General features: G+C 39.9%; 1 protein-coding gene across 1 annotated transcript; it reads left to right on the forward strand.

Annotated features, from left to right (window-relative positions):
* Positions 1–7,778: 7,778 nt before the first annotated feature.
* On the forward strand, positions 7,779–19,634 carry cttnbp2nlb (CTTNBP2 N-terminal like b). Its single transcript, XM_072449826.1, has 5 exons — positions 7,779–7,908; positions 9,504–9,608; positions 16,469–16,720; positions 17,248–17,355; positions 18,115–19,634. Exons 1-5 carry the CDS (start codon positions 7,903–7,905, stop codon positions 19,384–19,386), a joined length of 1,743 nt encoding a protein of 580 aa, XP_072305927.1. The 5' UTR covers positions 7,779–7,902; the 3' UTR covers positions 19,387–19,634.
* The last annotated feature ends 1,282 nt before the right edge of the window (positions 19,635–20,916 follow it).

Raw genomic sequence — 20,916 nt, forward strand, 5'->3', positions numbered from 1 at the left:
TTTGTCTCTCCAGGGTGAAATGGAAATGCTTGTAAGTCCCTCAGTCATCTGACTAAAAACATCAAACAATGTCTTATTTTTTGTATATTTGTTAATTTATTGAATGATTTATTCATTGTTTTATTGAATCATCAATGATCAGCTTAAGGCTAGAACACGGAGGGACCTACATGCAGTCCTAAAAATGTGTGACTTTGGACAGAGAAATGTGACTAGCATGTGGCTATTATTAAAATTCTGTATTGTTCATGTTCAGGAAATGAATATTGAAAGCTTTTATATATTTTTCATTGAACCTCTAGGTTGATAAATATGGATGAAACAATGAGTGCTGTCCGGTGGTGGAGTGGTTAAGTCACGGCACACGTGTGCTCCAAGTGCAGCCGGCCGCAGTGTAGTGGGTTTGAATCCCAACTCCAAATCTCGACTCTCTCATATCCCCATTTCACACTGTCCTTTCCTGTCTAATAAAAAAAAAATATTTTAAAAAAGAAACAGTTACAGTTGCAATGAGCAGTGTGGTTATGTGTAAACTTGGAGCACACGTTTGCACAGCGGGCCGTTGTGGATGATGGATGGCAGGTCAGTGTGAGAGACTGTGTGATCCATGAGCACTGTGAGTCTGTCACGGCTCTGACGGGCTCGGCCTGAAAAATGATTAATCCACATTCCCCTGAGCATTTGCCACAGGGCTTCAATGTATGGTCAATGTATTTGCAGTGCACGCTGGGAGTACAGTGCCGGATAAAGATCTCAAGAACTCAAGAACTCAAGAACTCAAGAACTCAAGAGGAAAGAGTCTCAAGGACTGTCTTGTTTACTTTATTGAGTCCTGTAAAGCCCCTACTGTTTTATGGACGTACTGTACTACACATTTTTGGCATGAGCAAGAAATCAGAGTATAAACAAGAAAGAGTAGAGTTAAGTAAAATTGACTGAATATTTAAAACATTTTTACCAGGCCTTGAATGTTCCACACTATTGCATGAAACATATGGAGTTACATGTCTATGGACAGGTTTGCCAGGCCAGCTAAGACCAGTTTTATTTTATTTAATAATGTGTAATTTAGAACTGTATAGTCAATAATCAAATAACAATTTTAATCAAAGTGTTCATGCTACATTTATGTTATAGACAGGAATGTAAAGAGGAAAGGAGCAACATGAGGTACAGTTTGTTGCAGCTGGGCCCAAATCCAATAATGTATACACTGAGTATAGGAGCCGTTTGCTCTGTTCTTTAGAGGATAAAGAGTCAACATGAGCTCTGCTGCGGCACACATTTCACACAGAACGTACAGAACAAAGACACCCTGTGACTTCTGCAGATTCTGATAGCCCAGGCTGGAGCTTATGTGCGTTTGTGGCTCGTATGTTTGGCAGATGAAATCCCATACTAGGATCAATGTCAGCCGCACAGTTGGAGGCTTTAAACTGAAAACAGCGGTGTCACACTATACATCTTAATAAGCCCTCGTCCTATTCAGTACAGAGGCCCACTGGCAGTCAAGCAGGAGCAGTAAGACAGACACGCATATAGATCTGTGGGATACAATATGCTGTAAGACATGGGACAGTAGAGATGTGAATGCATTTCTGAGAGTACAATGTGGATTCATGATTCTCACAAGGAAAAGTTATGGAACCATGACGTCAAATTCAATCGGCTTTCAAAGTGGCTTAAGAATCGTACAAAACAGTCATTTTGTTATGGGGAAATACGTAAATAATATTTCTTTTAGTTAGTGCACAAAAATGTAACCGGAGGAACCACACTGACATGTACATACTGTATAGAGTAGAGGAGACTGGCATGTCTGTCGCAAAGGCAGCACGCAACAGGACTTTCTGATCAATAGCTGAACAGCTCTGCCAACTGAGCTTCTCAACATGCAACAAATTCAATTTAATCACCAGACAAATGATTAATGAGCAACATAGATCTAGGAACAGTGTTCATTTTACCCATAAAAACAGCCACAAACCTACACTCTGTAACTTAATCTTTCAGAACGACTCAAATAAGGATTTCAATATTAGAAAAGAGAACATTAAGTAGGTATCAATGTTACTTAATTCGTTTTTTAGTTTATTGGTTTTTTTTTTTAGTTGTCTTTTTTGTGTGTAAATATATGGTGAAGGTGGAATATTTTAGTTTTGTGACTGTATTGTTTTGTTAATTGTTGTTGTTGTTGTTGTTGTTGTTGTTTAATTTAAAAAAAAGAGAACATTAAGCAGATATCAAACTCAACAATGCCTTCAGTAAGTAATTTGGCTGTCAAAAAATCTCAACATAACCTGAACAAGTGCACAAGGAGGAGTTCTGTGGAACAAGCAACCAAAACGTCCAGTGAGATGCATACTGACCTCAACCAATCACACCTAAGTAACTGGTTAATGGTCACATTTATATAGCCCTTTTCTACCTTCAAGGCTCTCAAAGCACTTTACATTCACACATTCTTATATCAGTGTACACAAAGACCAGGGGTGAGGCAGATTAAGTGTTTCGTCAATGGAAACAACAGTATTCATTTGTAGGAGCTGGATTTGCACCACCAACTTTTAGCTCTGGCGACGAGCACTCGGCCCACTGAGCTGCTGGAGCCTGTTCAAATTCACTCATTCAAATGTTTTGAAGTACTTGTTTAAAATGTACTTTAAGGGTAAAAAGTAGTTCACAGATTTTGACAAATGTTGTAATTTTTAAAATGAGTAATTTTGATAAAGAACCGTGCAGCTTGTTGGTCAACAGGAGCAATTCCAACCAATTTGTTGACTTGTCTATTGTGAATTTAATGTTTATATTTTGGTTTGCTCAAAGCTGAGACTTAAACTTTAAACCTTGAACGTGCAAAAATAACCCCTCAAACCATATTTGAGTCCAGTTCAAACATGTATTGGAATAAAAAGTACAGATGCTTTGCCTAAAATGTAATGAAGTAAAAGTAAAAAGGATGTAAAAAAATAGTAAGAAAATACATATAACTATTTTTCATAATTGGAGAAATAGTACCAAAGCTCCCAATTACAGTCACTTTGAAAAACTTAGAATTCAACAAAGGAAAGTAAAAAGTTGCCTTGCAGAGTGCCCTCCAGCTGTTTCAACTATTGCTTTGGCACTTCTCTGAGCTGGAATTTCAACTCACTACAACTGGCTGTGTACCGCTGAGAAACTGTGTGAAAGTGGCAGCCCAGTGTGGTGCAGAGAGGCAAGGTAGAATCAGCAGTTTAAAACAAATCATAAGAAAAGTGATGCTATTTCCTACCAACTCTTTTTGTGAGTTTAACTTGACTTGCCATCGTCTTGCACATTATGTCCTTTTTAGGATTGAGCTGCTGTTACAACAGGCAGTTTATAAGAGGTACTGGTATTCTATATCATCATTCTATATATTTAATTATACATTAACACCCAAGGACAGTTGAATATAAAAAAATATTTCTCTGCAATCTGCTCGTCCTCATAGAGATGTTATTGGTTTGCCTAAAATGATCCAAAGTATGGCTTTTAACTTATTTTTTGCAAGAAAAAAAAATGAAGAAATGTGGCCTTGTTGCCTCACTTGCATGTACATGGAGATATGTTAGGGTCACACTGTGGAACATGCCGGCAAAGCAGGTGGCGGACCCTCCGTTAGAAATGTTACAGTGCGCCTTCAATGACTATAGTGTAAAAGATCAACAGATGCTTTGTAAACTGTGAGTTTGCAATGGTCAAGGAATTGGAAATAGTGTGGCTGTTCTTCTTTCCATTCTTCTTTCCCTCAGGTCAAAAATGAACACGTTTGGCTAAAATGTATTTTGTGCCTCCAGGCATTGACAAGAAGACCACAGAGTCCAGTCCAGAGCGGTGCATAATCTTCCTTTCACAGAAATAGGTAAAACAAAACTTCAGACGTGTTGGAGAGGACATTTGTGAACTCTGAAAACTGGGGTACATAATTTAGTTAAAATATGCATCCAATTATCCCTTTAGTCCAACCTAATTTGCAGCAGCATCTGTAACTTCTTGCATGCCCTGTGCTTCAAACAGAAATAGCTGAAAGCACGTCCATTCTGTGCAGTGACGTGTGTGACTTTGCAGCAGGGACAGGAACAATGTTAGTGAGCTCCCAGAGGTTTGGTGTTGGGGCTGTTACAGACACTGTGCACCTGCCCATTGGACATCAGTTGTCCTGGGACGACCCTATGTCCCACAATGACCCTCCCTTTGTGGTTATTCGCTCCTCAGAGACACTGCTATAGAGGTTGTTCTCCAGGAAAGAGGACAAGAATTCATTGAATAGGCTGTGTGATAATCCAAACTATAACTTTACTGGATGACATTTATGGGCTTTATATAATGTCTGGGCAAATCAAAAACTGTCTAAAATGTAATTGTAAGTGGATGTATAGGTAGATAATAATCAATACAGTCTGGGAAGTCAAACAACCATTAAATCAAGAAAACTAGCGTAAGTTGGCTTGCACTGCCCTCTATTGGAAAAGCATAATAATAACGTGATATGTGTTTGAAACGAACTATAAGCAACTCTCTTGCTGAAACTTGCATTTAGTGATTGTTAGCTTACTAAAACACTACATTTCCCATGTAGAACAGTTTAAAGCAGTTCCCTTGTCTGGGTCTCCTGCAGACAGTGGACAGGCCCATGTAAAGCTCTCCTCTAGTTTACAGCCAGTGTGACCGTAAAGTTTGTCATACAAATCCATCCACCTTCTTCTGCGTATAATATAAATATATATGCGCACAAAATGATATTTGTAGGCGCAGTCTAATTTAGGAATAGAACCTTGTACGTCCAGCCTCGGGATTCTCCTCAGATTCAGAGCGCACTCCTGCAGTGAGATGCTCAGAGCCAAAGCACATTATCTTTGAGAAGAACATTGCTCGAGAAAAGGATAATCACGGGCCTAAAACCCCCTCAGACTGAACCGGCCGCACTTTTCTTTTATAGAAAATCTGTTTTTTATTTATCAATTGGCTTTAAACTCACAACGTGAGTTTAAATCCCATTGGAACTGTTAATCTGAGAAATTAAATAAAATACCTGAATGATACTTTTGTCACCTTATTTCATATAATTAATATTCTTACTTGGCATGATGCTGGTCTATGGTCTAAACTAAACTGGTCTATGCTGTCGTTTCCCCAGCAGGGCCCCTGGTGGTGAGCAATGGACTGGTAAATGCTTTGGCCACATTTCTGTCTCTCTTATAGATGGTGTACCCAAACTGTCAGGCGCACTGCAGAACAGAGGAGAGACCGACTCAAATCATAGAAAAAACCACACTGAACCCATAAAATTGTGCCCAATCATAGGGTCTATAGTTAAGGATTATTAACTAGGCCTACAAAAAGCAAGCCAAATGCTCTGTTGTCTGGGAGGAAAGTGTATCCAAAAATAAAAGCAAGTCAGTAAAACAAAGTGGGATATAAAATAATAATATAGAGTAGCACTGATAATGATCTTTGATGATCCATTTTCTTCCGCTTATTCCCTTTCGGGGTCGCAGGTGACTGGAGCCTATCCCAGTGACTTTGGGCCTTAGGCGGGGCACAGTCGCAGGGTTAACACAGAGACATTACAGACAATTATTCACTCTCACATTCATTCGCTAGGGCTAATTTAGAGTCACCAGTTTTGCCTAACACATGCATGTCTTTGGACGGTGGGAGGAAGCTGGAGAACCCGGAGAGAACCCACGGTAACACGGGGAGAACATACAGACTCCACCCAGAGAGATCATGTGAAGTTGGTCTGGTCCGGGAATCGAACCATTAATCTTCTTCTTGGGAGGCAAGAGAGCTAACCGTCTTTGCCACCGTGATCTTTGATCCACAAAATCAAATTCATGATTCTTAATTCATTGGACCTTCTGCAGTGGCTGTACCTTCTGGGGGACGGGTCTGCCTTCTTAGACGAGGGCGATACAGATGAGCTGGAGATATGTTGTTCCTCTGTGTCTTTTTGCATGTGCACTTTACACCTTTGCCACCTTTTGGTTTGGAGGGGCCGAAGCTGCAGTGTAACTTCCAACTTCACTGTAAAGTCCCAAGTTTATAGGTAAGACGTGTGCTTTTGTTCCACTGTGTGTCCTTGTGAAAGACAAAGTCTGAGACAAGACATTTTAGGACAAATAGATTTACATGAGCGTTCTTCACTAACATCAATATTGTCTCTTTTTCCACATTGTAGATGTTTTATAAAAGATTAAAGAGATGTGTCCTGGTCTCTTGAGAGATATACCTCTGGTGCAGGTAAGTGACTGCTTATTCAAAATGTAGACCTAAATAAATTCCACTTTTGATATAACAAAGAAGCATTTTTCTAGGTGTGTGTGTGTGTGTGTGTGTGTGTGTGTGTTTTGTTTTTTTAAGAAGCTTGTCCCGAGTGATCCACCAGAGGGAGTCATGAGCTTCACATTAGAGCTCTCCACCAATCGCCTCTGTAAGTTTTGATCTGTAAATGTTAAGAATATTAAATGAGATCAAATGCATTTCCGAGCCAAATGTGGGAATACTGTACTGTGAGACATCCTTCATCACCATATTCTCAAGTTTTGTACAAGTCCAATGAGACCTTTTCTGTTTTTTTAATCAGGAAACCTAAAACAGCACTGATGATTCTTAAAGCCAGAGGAGCCACATCCACAGACACCAGCAGAGCCCAGAGTGAGTGACCAGAGTTTGGACCATGTGTTATTCTGACTCCGCAGACGCCATGAAGCTGAGGCCCCTGAGACCTCTGAGGCCCCATTCAAATGTATCTTGATTTTTGAGAGTAAAGGTTCCGGAGAGTTTTTTAGTGGATCCAAAAGTATTATAACAATGATAATGGAGCTTTTTTGTCCTGTTCCCCAACATCATCACACAATTCAAAAGCATTTTGTAACTAGTGATTTACAAATTAATCCCTGCTCCTGTTGTTTGTGGTGACCATGAGCTACAGCAAATCAGATACGATAAGATACGATAAGATAAGATAAGATAAGCCTTTATTTGTCCCACAATGGAGAAATTCTAGTGTTGCAACACAAAGTAGGGACAAAATAAATAAAGACATTAAAATAACTAAACAAATAAGAGAAGATGGACAAGGCTGCATGGCATTAAGTCTGGAAAGGCAACTGACTCAAGACCCCCACTGCAGAATCAAATTTAAAGTGGTAATAATTTGGTGGGTTACGTGGGCTCAATGATTTAAGCACTGCTAATATGGACACTGCTGTTGTTTTTGAAGTAATTGCAGATTAAGGGACACGTAATTAAAACAAGAAACATTCTTAACAAGGATATGACCAAAACTAATTTTATTTATTTTTTAATGCCATAAGGCCTATATTTTTTTACATCACAACCAATGATTATCAATATCTATGGGATAAACGTACCAATTCACATCACTTAATTCTACCAGCAGATGGCACTGCTGTCTTCCCCGTAGAACGTCTTAAGCCCCTTCAGACAGTTTGGGTGATTGATTCTACACAACTCCAAACATGTCTGCCTCTTCTGTCTACTATTTAATAATCACAGTTCCGTGTTTGCGTTGTGTGATTCATGGAGGATCATAATCAGTCCATAAACACCGAGAACGTGCTTCTAAGCCGCTCCAAGGAAATCAGTCGCGACTGGACGTCCGAAACAAAGAGGCTTATCCCACCCGTAAGGGAACGCTTCTGTCCCGCCCCTCGCCTTTACTCTGCCTCTGATTGGACTGATGATGTTGTACGATTCGCTGATTGGCTCCGCGGTTTGGTTGTTGAATGCCTGTTGTTCAGACTCGCTTTGGAGCAGGAGCGCCCCTTGACAGTGGATTGCTTTGATTCATGCTTTTTGTACACGAATTTCTCACTCTGGAAGATTTTTTTATTCAATGCGCAACGAGAGAAGCGCATGAAGGTATGCCAATTCTAAATGTTTGATTTTTAATTTTGTTTGTCAAAGTATCTTATATATTTAGGTTTAGCCTTACCATTTCTCGTCAAGTTACTCATCCAGATCCAGGCTTGGTTTTTAGTCCGGTCTGCGGTCTTGTGGTCTCTAAAAGTGTCAAGTCTTGGCTGATAATTATAACCTGATACTCACATTCTTAAGTTATTCTTTGGCTGATGTACCGCTTCTTCATGATCGATGCAATATTGATTTTGTGATTTTCAGATGGCAGTCAATGTGGTTATAGCCAAGTGATTGCATTTGGCTGGCCATGTGTTATTCTTAATGGGCATCTAAAGACTTGGTTTTAAACAAAGGGTGTTGTTGAGGCAGGTGGATCTGTTTCTGACCAACCCCAGGGGCAGTGTGTATAGGCTTGGACAACATGAACAGTATCTGCAAATCATGTTTTTCTTCTGTCTTTGTGGAGCAGGGGAAGATTATTTCACTAACTGGTGGTGTCTTTAGTGGTGTGCAAGTGCATACCATAATAAACATGGCTCTTATGGCGGTGGTTCCCAACCTTTTTCCCCCCAGTAACCCCTATTGTACCTGTGGATGCATTGGTGATGCAAACGTCCTCCTCCTTCCTTCTTATTAGGAAGATTTGATTACTTTCTGGTTATTATAGCACATTAATTATAATACTATTTTTTAGAAGCAATTACAATGTAATCCCATAATCAAAATGCACATACCTAGTTAGGACCTGTTTTCAAAGAACCCCTGGGGACCCCTGAGAATTTCCAGGTTGGGAATGACATCTTCACTAGTTGTGTGTTGGTTGATATCACTTTTTCTGCGCTCTGTTTAAAACAATGTTAACATTGTTTAGGATTTTCATGAGGAAGTTGTTTTGTGTTGGCAATAAACACAAATGCATTTTTTTTTATGATTGGTTAATCATCATGCATTCTTTATAAATGCAAAATGTTGCACATGATCACAAACGTTAATAAGCTACATAAACAGTTAGCACTCTGTGTGTTTTATTCTCACTTGACAAAGGGATGTTAAGGGGAAAAAAAGAAATATGGAAAATATTTTATGTTGACTCCAGTCATTTTAAATCCTCAGCTGTGAGCTGTGGCCTGGCCATTCCTTACCCTTATGTTTATAACATTAACACATTTTTGGAGGTACTCATTCCTTTTTATCCTGTATTTACCTCAGTTGTATGAAGAGTAACTGTTTTTGATGTTGAAGAGAGAAATCCACCTTATTCAAGTTTCATAAAATGGGTTAAAGTAATTGAGAAAACACAATTATACCCTTGAGACCAGATAATTATGGCTTTGGACCTTCTTACCCTGGCCACAACGGTCTATGAGTGAGGCTTGCATACACTTTAAACTCTGCAGCCTTATCCTACCTGTGCTCACACTGCTTAAACACGCAGATTGTTTCTCTTTTACATTTATAAAACAGGAATTCACCTAAAGCAGATCCTGATATCCTGATATGACTTGGTTTCAGATTACGTCTTTTGTGTTTGGTAAAGTCTCCCAGTGTGTCAAGTATTCCAGTGTGCACCTGTGTAATCGCCTTTTTCCTGTGTCTAGGAGAAGATGGACGTGGAGGCTCTTAGCAGGGCTGAGCTGCTGACTCTGCTCAGTATCCTGGAGGGAGAGCTGGAGGCCCAAGATGTGGTTATCCATGCTCTACGGGTGAGATAACTACTATACTATTAGACACAACGTACACCACAGCGCTCCGGGTCAAGTGTTATGGGATTTTCTGCAACTTCGTCCATACCACAAGTACAATTGTAGCAGTGCCATTAAATATTAGTGTTGTGAAGCAATAGGAGTCTAGTATTTTGCTCTTAAAGTGACTAGGTTGAACTCAAAATCCCTTTCAGCGAGAAGCCCTCCAAAGCATCTCAGATGAAAAGGAGTGGCTGTGTACACAAGACAATCTGTGCTTGTAAGACAATGGTTAAGGGAGGGTTTCCACGGCCTGTTCAATACAATAGAGAACAAGATAAGGGCATTTCAGCAACTCTGAGGCCATGTTTCCACTGGGTATGTCAGTCTCAAGCAACTGTTAAGGCCATAGAATTGACTACGGTTTTAACTGATCTCGTATTAAAGGAGCAATCAAGGGCACTGTAATCCGGACTTAACGTAGAAAAGCAAGACATGACATAGTTTGAGATAGTTTGTATATAACTAATCATTTGAAGTTGACAATAACCCATATTTGGGTTTGAAAACTAGGTCTAAAATTGCTCATGTCCAGTTGCCTTTTCAGTCTCTCCTCCATCCTGTCACCATTTCCTCCCTCCCTCACACACACATTTACATTACGGGGGGGTCTTTGATGTCAGACCACAGCCCGGGCCCTATCTCGCCTCCACACACTCACTGGGCTCTCCGGGGGGACACTTAGGCTGCTGCGTTTATTATGGAGAGGATGTACAGAGCTGGAGGCCCCAATGGCTCACTTCCCCTCCGCCCACTGGGACACTCTAAAGCATTTTTACTGGACAGTCCAGCCCTTGGCAATGGTCTTTGCCAGGTCACTTGATTTGCTGGCACTTTACCTTTGGACCGGGGTATTTATTAAACATTTCCTCTGTGGAATTTAGGGACGCTAGAGTGTGACATTTCCACAATATGATAACCATGACCAGAAACACCACGGTATGATGTTACACCTCGAGGTTATGTATTTTATAACGTTTATCAAAAGAATGGAGAGTTATATATATAATGATCCTTATTATTTTTTACTTTGCTGTAAGAGATTTGGGAAAAGCAATTAGTCTCCGATTATGTCGATCTATTCTGGGATAGGCATGGATTACACAGACTTCAGACCAAACCTTCCTTGTTATTTACCTTATTTGTAGAGTGATGGGTGTGTGTGATGACAAAAAATAATCTATTCATGATCTCGAGGCAAATGAGTGAAATAAAGGAGCCCTGTCAATAAGGTAAATAACAAGGCTGTTAGAATTCCCCCCCTCTGGTGGGTCAGCACATATAAATAATAAAAACGTATTTATTAAAACTCTACTCTACAACCTGCCTGTATAAGATGTCGTTATCTTGAAATAACATCGTTATCGAGTATAATGATAACGATGTTATTTCAAGCCAACACAAATGTATTGAAGCATGTCTTTATATGTATTAATTAGGGTGTAATTATCAGACAAATGGGAAATGTCTGTAAAACTAAGCACAAAAGTTCAGCAATATCTCCATATACTATTTTTTGAACTTTGTGCTAATTTTGTCGCTTTTCTGACACTATAGACTAAAATATTCAAATGAAAATGTTGCATGTCTTTAAAAGAACATTCACAATATTATCTTAAATTCCCAATATTGCCCAATCCCATTGTTATCTGAATTTTCTTACATTTATCGGCCTTTATAGTGTTTGCTTACCAATGATTGCCAAATGATCTTTAATTAGTCATGTCCAAAGTCCAGCTATTGTCCAGGGGTTGTCATGGCACCTGGCAAGACGGCTATTTCTTTTGTAATATATTGTAGCGTTCAGGTGTCTAGTGTAATTTAGCAGAATGGTACTGCAGCTTCAATAACTTGTATTGTACATTTGCATATGTCACTGATTGTCATTCTAAAGAAATGAAAGATGCCATTATTACGTTAGTGTATTATCAATATTATCATGCATATCTTTAGACGGAAACCAATAACAGAAATCAAACCCACAACCTCCTCGCAGAAGATGCTTCAACAAACAGCCTTATCGCAAAAACGTTTGAATTGGTTTGGCCACAACTGTCTTTACTGTGTGATCACAGTTTTAATACCCTATAGCGCTTGGTTTCTGATTAAACCTTGTCATTGGCGGGGCATGTCTGTGCAGAGAGCTGATTTTGTTTACAGTTTTCATTACTTAGATAATCAGCCGGCTCACAGTGGGAACGTTCTCTGGAGCGTGACTTCGGAGAACAGGTCGTACGGGAGTGGCAAAACCAAAAAGTCGATCATTGTCTTTGCACAAGGAAGTGAATGCCGTTGTTATTCTTCCTCTGTCAGGCATAATATGAATGAATATTTTAGTGCTGCACCCAGTATAAAACATGAAGTATAGCTGGATCAGACGAAAGTAGCTGACTTGCTGTTGCTCAGATTAGCTCTCATTATGTTTAGCAGATGATATCATTTCCTCTCGTCCCGTAATGTCTATTTTTGCGGCGTAAAGGGTTTTCCTGTTTCTGGACAATGGGGCACAAAGGGCTGGAGTGGACCGCTCCGATAAGGCTGTACAACATGTTGCAGTTTGGCATGGAAAGGTATTACAAACCGGCGAAAAAATGCTTGTTTCCCCCCCCCCCAGTCATTGTACAATGTGTCAAAGTTAGATTTATTGTGTTGTTTGTGATAACATCTTCACATAGTGTACATATTGGCCTTTTCATCTTTAAGAATTGTCTATCTGATCGCTCTAAAAATACCTAAGAAAACATCAGATATCATACCCTTTGTATCATGAATATATATTGCTTATTGCTTAATGTTGGGTGTCTTCTTGGCAATGGTAGAACCCGAACCCCCCAAGTTGTGGAAGAATAGACCGTTACGTTTTTAATACATTTGACATGTCTGGTCTTGCCGCCTCTTTGTGTCAGTGTGCAACGGCTAAGCTGCAGAGAAGCAAACTAATTCTGCAGGAATGCATCGATTTAACCCTAACTGCAGGAAACGCTTTTGGACTTGACATGTTACCGTGGAGACCACCTTGTCCAAGCTGACGATGTCGGACTATAGATGGGAAAGTCTACTTGGGTCTATGTGTTGGATTTGCTTTGAGTATACTTTAACACACTTTTGTTTGAGTAAAGTAACCAAGAGATTAGAAATAACTCTTTCATAAGGCAAATGTTGAGGTAAAATTAGGCTTAACATGCATCTATATTGATAAGCATTTGCATTTTTAGCGATTATGTACTTTTCATATTTTAGGGCGTACTGAATTTTACTACTATACTAAACAAGAGGCTATATTTGCAATCTACATTCACGTTTTGAGTCGTGTTGAGGAGCTTGTCCCCTGCTTTTGAGCGTCTTATTCCTTGACGTGGAGCCTTGGATCAGAATGAATTGTAGGAGTTGCATCAAGGGAATCACGCAGCCTAAGACATGTCAAAGTACCCATGCGAGTAATTTACTTTGGCGACCCCGAAAAGAACCAGAGCTGTGGAGGGGGACTTTTCTATGGGTGTTTGGCATGAGGATTAACCACTCTGAGTGCATGTGTAACAGGAGAGATGTGTTAGGTGGCTCTCTCCAGCTGCTCGCTCTATTGTTAACGGCTCATTACAGAGGCTTATGACAGAAACCTTACTCCCTTCTTCTCTGTCGGCTCACACAAGGCTCGGACTGTGCCTCGGAGCTGCAGGTAACCTACTGACAGACCAAGAATACAGCTGAAATGAAGGATCACGCCACAGAGGAAAGCAAGTAAAGAGAAAAATATGTTGAATGCGTTGATTGGGCTGACATTTTAGAGTGGAGCTGAAATTGGTGCAGAAAATAAACGTTGGCTGGAGGAAAATTTGCAGTACACGACCTGAAATTAGAGCTTAAAAGCTGGGTAATGTTGTTCCCTCTCATGAAGGTCGACCACACTCTGTCATTATCCGAACTGTCCCAAGAAAACCATGAGGGACCAAGCCTTGGGCACACACACCACTGCAATTTCAGTCCAGCCCCAAGACCTGCTAAAGTACTCTAATCTAAAGCATATATAGCATCATGGTCAATATGATGAGCTTTATGCGTTTTAAATACATTGTTCTACTTTTTAACATAGACTGAGAGTGGTTATTGAGCCAGCAGTTCTAAGGTTTTCCTCCTAAGCAGTTATTCTCATTTGATGCATGCATGTACTTGAAATACTGTATGTATTTCAACAAGACGTTTGTGGGTTTGATTAATAACATTTGAATTGAGATCGACATTTGTCCACGATATGCTGTGGTCTTTGTAATCGAGAGGTCCACAGCCAATCATCTGTCAGCAAAGGTGTGTTGTTTGGATGATAATAATATAATAAAACCCTAATTTTGTGTGTTAAATGGTAATGATTCAACATTTACAGTAGATAGTTTATGTTCAGGCAATTGATGTTGAAAGGTGTTCGGAAATTGTGATCACTTTGACCCAAGGACCTTGTTTATTTATTTCGTATATCTAAAGCAACGAACTACCTTACCCCATCCTAGTTATGTGATCATTTACTTCTTGAAACCACACATAAATCATTTGCTACAATGAGGAAACTACACATATTTACTGCAGCTATCAAAGCCTTTTGGTCTGCATCAGAGGCAGAGCATCAGAAGAACGTAAAGCATTGAGCAAGTGTCTGAAAGTGACCCATGTAAACTCCCTTTTACTGGATTCTTTGTTAAGCCACAGAAAAGAGCCTGCAACTCCGTGTTCCCTCAGGGTTGTGAGCGCATGTGGAGAGAGAGAGAGAGAGACTGACAGAGCAGCCCAAGTAACGAGAGGCACTTTCTGAGAAATGATGAAGAGACATTGGAATGCGGTGTCATGCATGTTTGGGCAGTGGACAGAGGGGGCTGAAGGGGCTGAAGGGGCATCTGTCTGCTGAACATTTTATGGAAAGACAGACGAGTGTGACAAAGGCATGTCTTCATAATATATAATATATCAATATGAAGAATTCAACTTATGCACCAGCACTGTGAGGAGCGAATATGACTAGGGCTTAATAAGTTAATCACAACTAATGGATTTTGAAAATCATCAATTAATTTAGTGACCTAGTAATTGTTAACTCCAAAATATGCCATGAGCCTCTTTTTTTTTGTCCATAAATGTATTCTACCAAGATCTGGTGCACATCAACTTCATCTGGGTCAAATTCAGTGAAAGCATTTTTATCACGTGACTTTTGTGTCAACTAATCGATTCATCAAAAGAATAATCGTAGGACTAAACCGATAAGCAAAATGATGTCCGAAATAGAACCGCCCTGATAGAAAACCCTCATGGTGAGATTTTGTTTTAGTAGGTCTCTTAGTTAATGGTTATTATACTGTTTGATTTTGTGACCATGACCTATTTATTCTAGAACACAATTTGTATCCATTAAAACTGTTTTTACCTTTCTGAATATTTTCTATAGATATGTATGGAGGAGTCTGTTGCCCATCATTTTTAAACTTTGGATGTAGTTACACTTGATCATGGCATGGTTTAACTTTAGGGTGTTGTATTCTGAAGTATTGGTCAGATCTCATTGAGGGGTTTTCTCTCAATACAAAAACAATCAAAGAGCTAGAATCCTACAGAAATGGTCTCTTTTTAAATGCAGTTCTGTTTTAGTTTTTTTTTTACATCTCTTTTTAGATGTTTACATGTTTTTTATGATTTGTGTGCTGCTACTTTTTCACTTTTTAAAAAGTGTTTTTGATCGCAATGAGTGTTACTATGGGTGGCAGACAAGCCATGGTAAGGAGACATTGTGTTCAACTCATTTTCAGTAATTTTTGCAGATTTCATTAAATCATTGATGTCCCTGGGGAGAAATGAATGTGTCCCTTGTGGGGGTGGGCCAGGCCTCGCCTCTTTGTGTTTGGGTTAAAGGAGAAGGACCATCTGCTGTAGTGCTCACAACAATAACTTCACATTCATTTTCTCTACACACACGATTCTAAGTGAAATGTTTTTATTTACTTCTGTACCTTTTTTTTTGTACTGAAATATTTACAGAAAAAGAAGATCCCATTTGATGTATTAAAATTGGCCCTCATTTATCAACATTGTGCCAAAAATTGTGTAATTTTTAAAATGCAGGGACTGAAAACCAGTGCATTTGAATGAAATGCTCCAAAATATTAATGTTTGGCCCCATCCACTGGATTTACAGCACATGTGCACAGAATACGGCAAGAAGCAACGTTTGTCTGAACAGGAAATCACAAAGAAATACATAAAAAGAAGAACTATTTTGTTTTTGCACATTGTAAAACCTAGTAAATCAATTGTAGGTGTAATAAAAACAAAAATGATTAACTTGCTATGAATTGGTACCTTTTAGTGCCCTGCAGAGAATCTAATGGTTTTCTTTTTTGTGCATGTCTCTATAATCATGATTAATGTAACTAAATTGTAGTCTTCAATGGTCAGTGGTTCTCAGCCTTGTTTGTCTCACACACTCCACGTACCATAACTTGGTTTCTAGGTAAATAAATTGGTTTACTATAGTTGTGCGTTGTTAATTTTTTTTCTTTTTTTTTAAGGATCTTGATGTCCAAAATCCCCTAAAACGTTCTTATGGATGTAAGATTTACTACAAATATTTATTATAAAAATGTAAAATGCTATACAATTTCACTTCTTATAAAATCTGAAACAATTCCAAGTGTCCCCTGTAAGTGCTTGCGTTGCCCTGCTTTTGACACACATCAAATGAATACTTGCAAAAACATCTTCAAATGGGAAAAAGAAAAAAATGCAAATAGATGTTTTGACGTTAAAAAATATTTATAGATGGGGTTTTTTTCTCTCTTTAGGCCCAGCACAGAGATGCCTTCGTCCAAGAGCGTTACGGACAATATGACCTCAGCGATCCGTTCCTGGCCTTGCAGAGGGACAGTGAAGCAGAGGAACGGCAAAATGCACTGGGCCAGAACAACAGCAGCGTAACGGGACGCGCAGTGGGCCCAAACCCTCTGGCTGTTCTAAAACTAGTCATGGCTCACTGCAAAAGGATGCAAGAGAGGATGATGGGTCAGCTGGCTGCAACAGAAAGAAGACATAAAAGGGTAAAGCTGCACAGAAAATGTAGATCTTGTGGTTAGTTTTGACCCAGTTCTGTTTTTGCATAGATGTTTTCTGTACTTCTGGTTTACATCAGATTATTGGCGCGTTCACAGCACTAATTTGGTCCTGGTTTGTTCCATGTCTGGTTTATTTCCAGGTTTACGAGATTTAGTCCCAAATTCTATGGTGTGTGACCAAGTATTGACCTGGTTCAGATCATTTAGTCTAAATCTTTACTCTGCAACGCTAATTCTCAATATTAATTCTTAGACATGTGACAGTCAGCTAAAGGTAAGAAGTCACACAGACAGGCACACACCCAAGGCTCAGACATTGTGAAAAACAAAATCCTTGTTAATCCGGTTGAATTGAGGGTTCATTTTTTAAAAAGCCTATGGGAATTGAGTAAACTAAGCTACAACTTCCTATTAGTATATTACATTACATATCATGAGCAACAGAAACATGTGACAACTTGCAATTTCTTTCATAGTTGATGTAATGTGTTTTTTTCTCCCTTGGGTGACAGATGCTTGCTGATTTGGAGGAGGAAAAACGGTGCAGGGCCCAAGAGTCTGCGCGGAGTGAAGATGTTGCGTATATGCTCCAAGTGGAAAGGGATAAACTCCTTCAACAGGTATTAACAGACTATATGAACTCTTGGCACTGGTGTGAAGTTTTTAGGTACATTTTCTTTTGTATAGAACTTAAATATCACAACTATTGCAGGTATGTACAGTAATACAATGTGAGTACTTTGTGTTGAGCTATAAAATAATCAAAACCACTTTCAAGTTGAGGTACTAGCTGATCATTTACCTCATTTAAGCTTAGCTGGATAGTCTTGAGTGCATTGTATGACTCAGCAGGGAGCAGAGGGCTGGGCCTGGGAAAGTACAGGCACTGGAGGGTGTCTGTGGATCTGTCCGTACGAGGCAGGTCTGGAGGAAACTGAGGCGGATGGGGCCATTGTTTGGTTGTTCATCAGCTCTGGGCTCTTATGGCCTCAGGAAACGTGAGATAAAGGATGGCCATGACTAATACAGGGTCACTGTGCACACTCACTCACAGAGCTCAACATGAGGCACTTTTAAACTCTGTACAGGGACATTATGTAAGAGAAGCTTCCTTAGAGTTTCCCAGTCATCTCCAGGCTTTCCTCTCAAAATACTGAACTCACATGCACAAAAGTTCATCCTCCCTTATGGTTTCTGAATGCAATTTATCAGAAAACAAATGCAATCAAGAAATTGAAAAGACTTGTTTTCTGTCTCGTTTCATCTCCTCAATTAGTCTGGAACGCCAGTTATTACAGTCGGTTAACATTGAGTTAACACTGCCCCCATGTGGTCATGTTTGGAAATGTTCTTACTACCTTTGCGTTTCTTTGGTTTAGTTGGAGGTGGAGCGGGCTACAGTGCGACGCCTGGAGAAGGAGCGGGTTCAGACGGTGAGCCAAGTGGAGGAGTCCCTGTCCCAGCAGCAGCAGCTCTCCTCCACCTTGAGTCTGGAGCTGCAGCGAGCCTGCAGCCAAGCACAGGAGGAGGCCCAGAAGGCGTCCCAGCTCTACAGCCGACTTCAAGAAGAAACCAGCGCTCTGGAGAAACTTCAGAACACTTTGGAGGAAGAGAGGAGACACGCCGCTCAATCAAAGACCAAGTCTGAGAGGCAATTGGCTGAGTTTGAAACAGAGCGAGAGCAGTTAAAATCTCAGCTCCGTAAAGAAAAGGAGAGGTGTAAGATACTTGACAGACAGGTGGAGGAGCTCACAGAGGGATTAGCCTCTGTAGAAAACATGTGTGGTGTAAAGGAAGAAAATGAACTGTGCAACAAAGCGTCGGAGTCTACATCTGGTCAGACAGAACTGGATGGAAAACTTGGCAACACGACCAAGCCAGCCTCAGTATCCAAGGCAAACGGTCACCACACTAACAAAAGCACAGAGTCCATAAAGGAGAGGAAAGCTCCTGAAAATGAGGTGTTTGTGGAAAATGGCAGTGGACAATTGTCTCATTCACCTCTTCACCCTCTCTCTCACCCACGCTCTCCCTCCAGCACTGCCTCCTCCTCGCTCTCTTCCTCTCCGGTCTCCTCCCCTGTACTGGCCAAGCGCCTCGGGAGCCCGGGCTTTCATCAGTCGGCTTACCAGGCTTCAGTAAATCAGCGTTTCCAAGCTGCCAGGCACAAGTTCCAGACTCAGGCAGAACTGGAGCAGCAACATCACAGCAGTGGGCCTCTGTCACCTCGAGATCTGTCCCCCACGACCTGTGTCCCCCCTCCACTAGAGAACACTACTGCCAAACAGCTGGCCCGCAACACTGTCACGCAGGTGCTGTCCCGCTTCACGAGCCAACAGGCTGGAGTCAAACTGGCCCCAATCAGCAACTCTCCTTTTGGTACCGATTACCGCAACTTGTCTTCCCCGACTGGTCCAAAGTCTCCCTCGTCAGGGCCGTTATCTCCCGGCATTCGCTCACCTCTCACTCCACGCTCTGAACGCACACATCCACCTCCAGTTGCTCCCAAAAGGCCGGGCATGAGTCCTACTCCTGGATCCCCAAGTCACTCAACCAAGAGCCTCCACTTTCCAGAGTTGTCAGGAAACTGTGGAGACAAAAGTGTGCAGGAAGGAGCCAAAGAGCCCGACCTGGTCCTATCATCCAGTTAACAGTTAAAACTTATTCATTGATTTTTTACCCCTTATAATAATGATTCATAAGTTCAAATGAGATGCCAACAAGATTGTAAAACTGAACAGTTTGGTTAAGGAGATGACTTACGTCTACTTCTGTATTAATACAACTATTTTAAATAAACACTGTATGAGTGCTTTGAATAACGGAAGCTGATTAAAAAGCACATCAAATATATTCAGGACTGACACACTGAATTTTGTTATCGCACAAAGACCTTAGAAAGAATCTAATGTCAAAATAAAACCTCATGCCCCCTCTGTAACTTGTTAATGGGTTGAAAATAGTATATACGCTTCATCATAAGCAGTTATTTCGTCATTAAAGGACAATAGGAAAGTAGAAAATAAGAGTAGAAGTTTAGTTTATGTTTCACACATTGTTTTAACCACCTACTGTATCTTTGTTTCCTCCTATTTTGAAAAAAAAAAAGAAACTGAAAAAAACATACAGAACTGACTTCATGCTTTGCACTACGGTTCTATACAAAGACATAGGATCAAGAAACAAGATTAAATTCTTTAAAATTATATTATTTATGTTTTTATTGTAAGTGTTCAATGCAGAGCCCAGACCATGTGGTATGATGTACAATTCCGCCCTCTACTGTCAAATATAAAAAGGTGCTAAAAGCAAGATATTGACGAATAAAAAAGCGATATTTGATTTTTTGAAAGTTAAAGTTTTTTTTTAAATTAGTACCTGCGTTTGCATTAATTTGTTGTTAATTGTTTGCATTAAATGTGCATACATATAATTGTTTTAATTCTCACCAAATACGTTGGCCAACAGAATAAGGTAATCATAATCAAAGTCATTTAACTGTGAGTGAAATATGCAGGGAAATCATATTGTTGTATTGTTGCTATTGCAATTTTCTTGTTTCACCTCATAAAACTGTTTAGTACTATCGGTCAGTACTATGTCAACCATATTCATTTGCCTTAAAACATACAATATTATGTAAACTGAAATGTTTTAGTTTTATTTATACTACCCTATAGAAATGTAAATCAAATAAATATTTGATTAAAGCAATGTGATCTTTCCCCCACGTTTCATTATCATGGGCGGTGCCTGAATCTTCCTTGTCCCTGGATTGACAATGGATCAATAAACAAACTTTATTCGTGGTTTTCAGATCATAGCTTCAGCTTCCTGGTTATTGGTTATTTTATATATATTATATATATATATATTTGTTTGACCAATAATATTTTTAAATATAATATTTTGCTTTGAATTGGTGCTAAATATTCGTCAAACCGGATATTCCTTGGGATGGACTGAGGCCTTTTTTACGTGACGTCACCAGAACCACAATTTCTCCTCACGCCGGCTTTACTTCTGGTGCTTCTGAGTCAATCCCATGAATCAGGTCGATCCATGCAACATTTTAAACAATTCTCAAGATCGCGCTGCAGAGAGATTTGTAGAGAGCGTTCTTAAAACCATCAAAAATAATGTTTCATTAAAATAAGAGAACTTTTAATCGTCCCACAATT

Source organism: Eucyclogobius newberryi, unplaced genomic scaffold (assembly GCF_026437365.1).
Source record: "Eucyclogobius newberryi isolate DKJ021-1_F unplaced genomic scaffold, fEucNew1.0.hap1 SCAF_17, whole genome shotgun sequence".
NCBI lineage: Eukaryota > Metazoa > Chordata > Actinopteri > Gobiiformes > Gobiidae > Eucyclogobius > Eucyclogobius newberryi.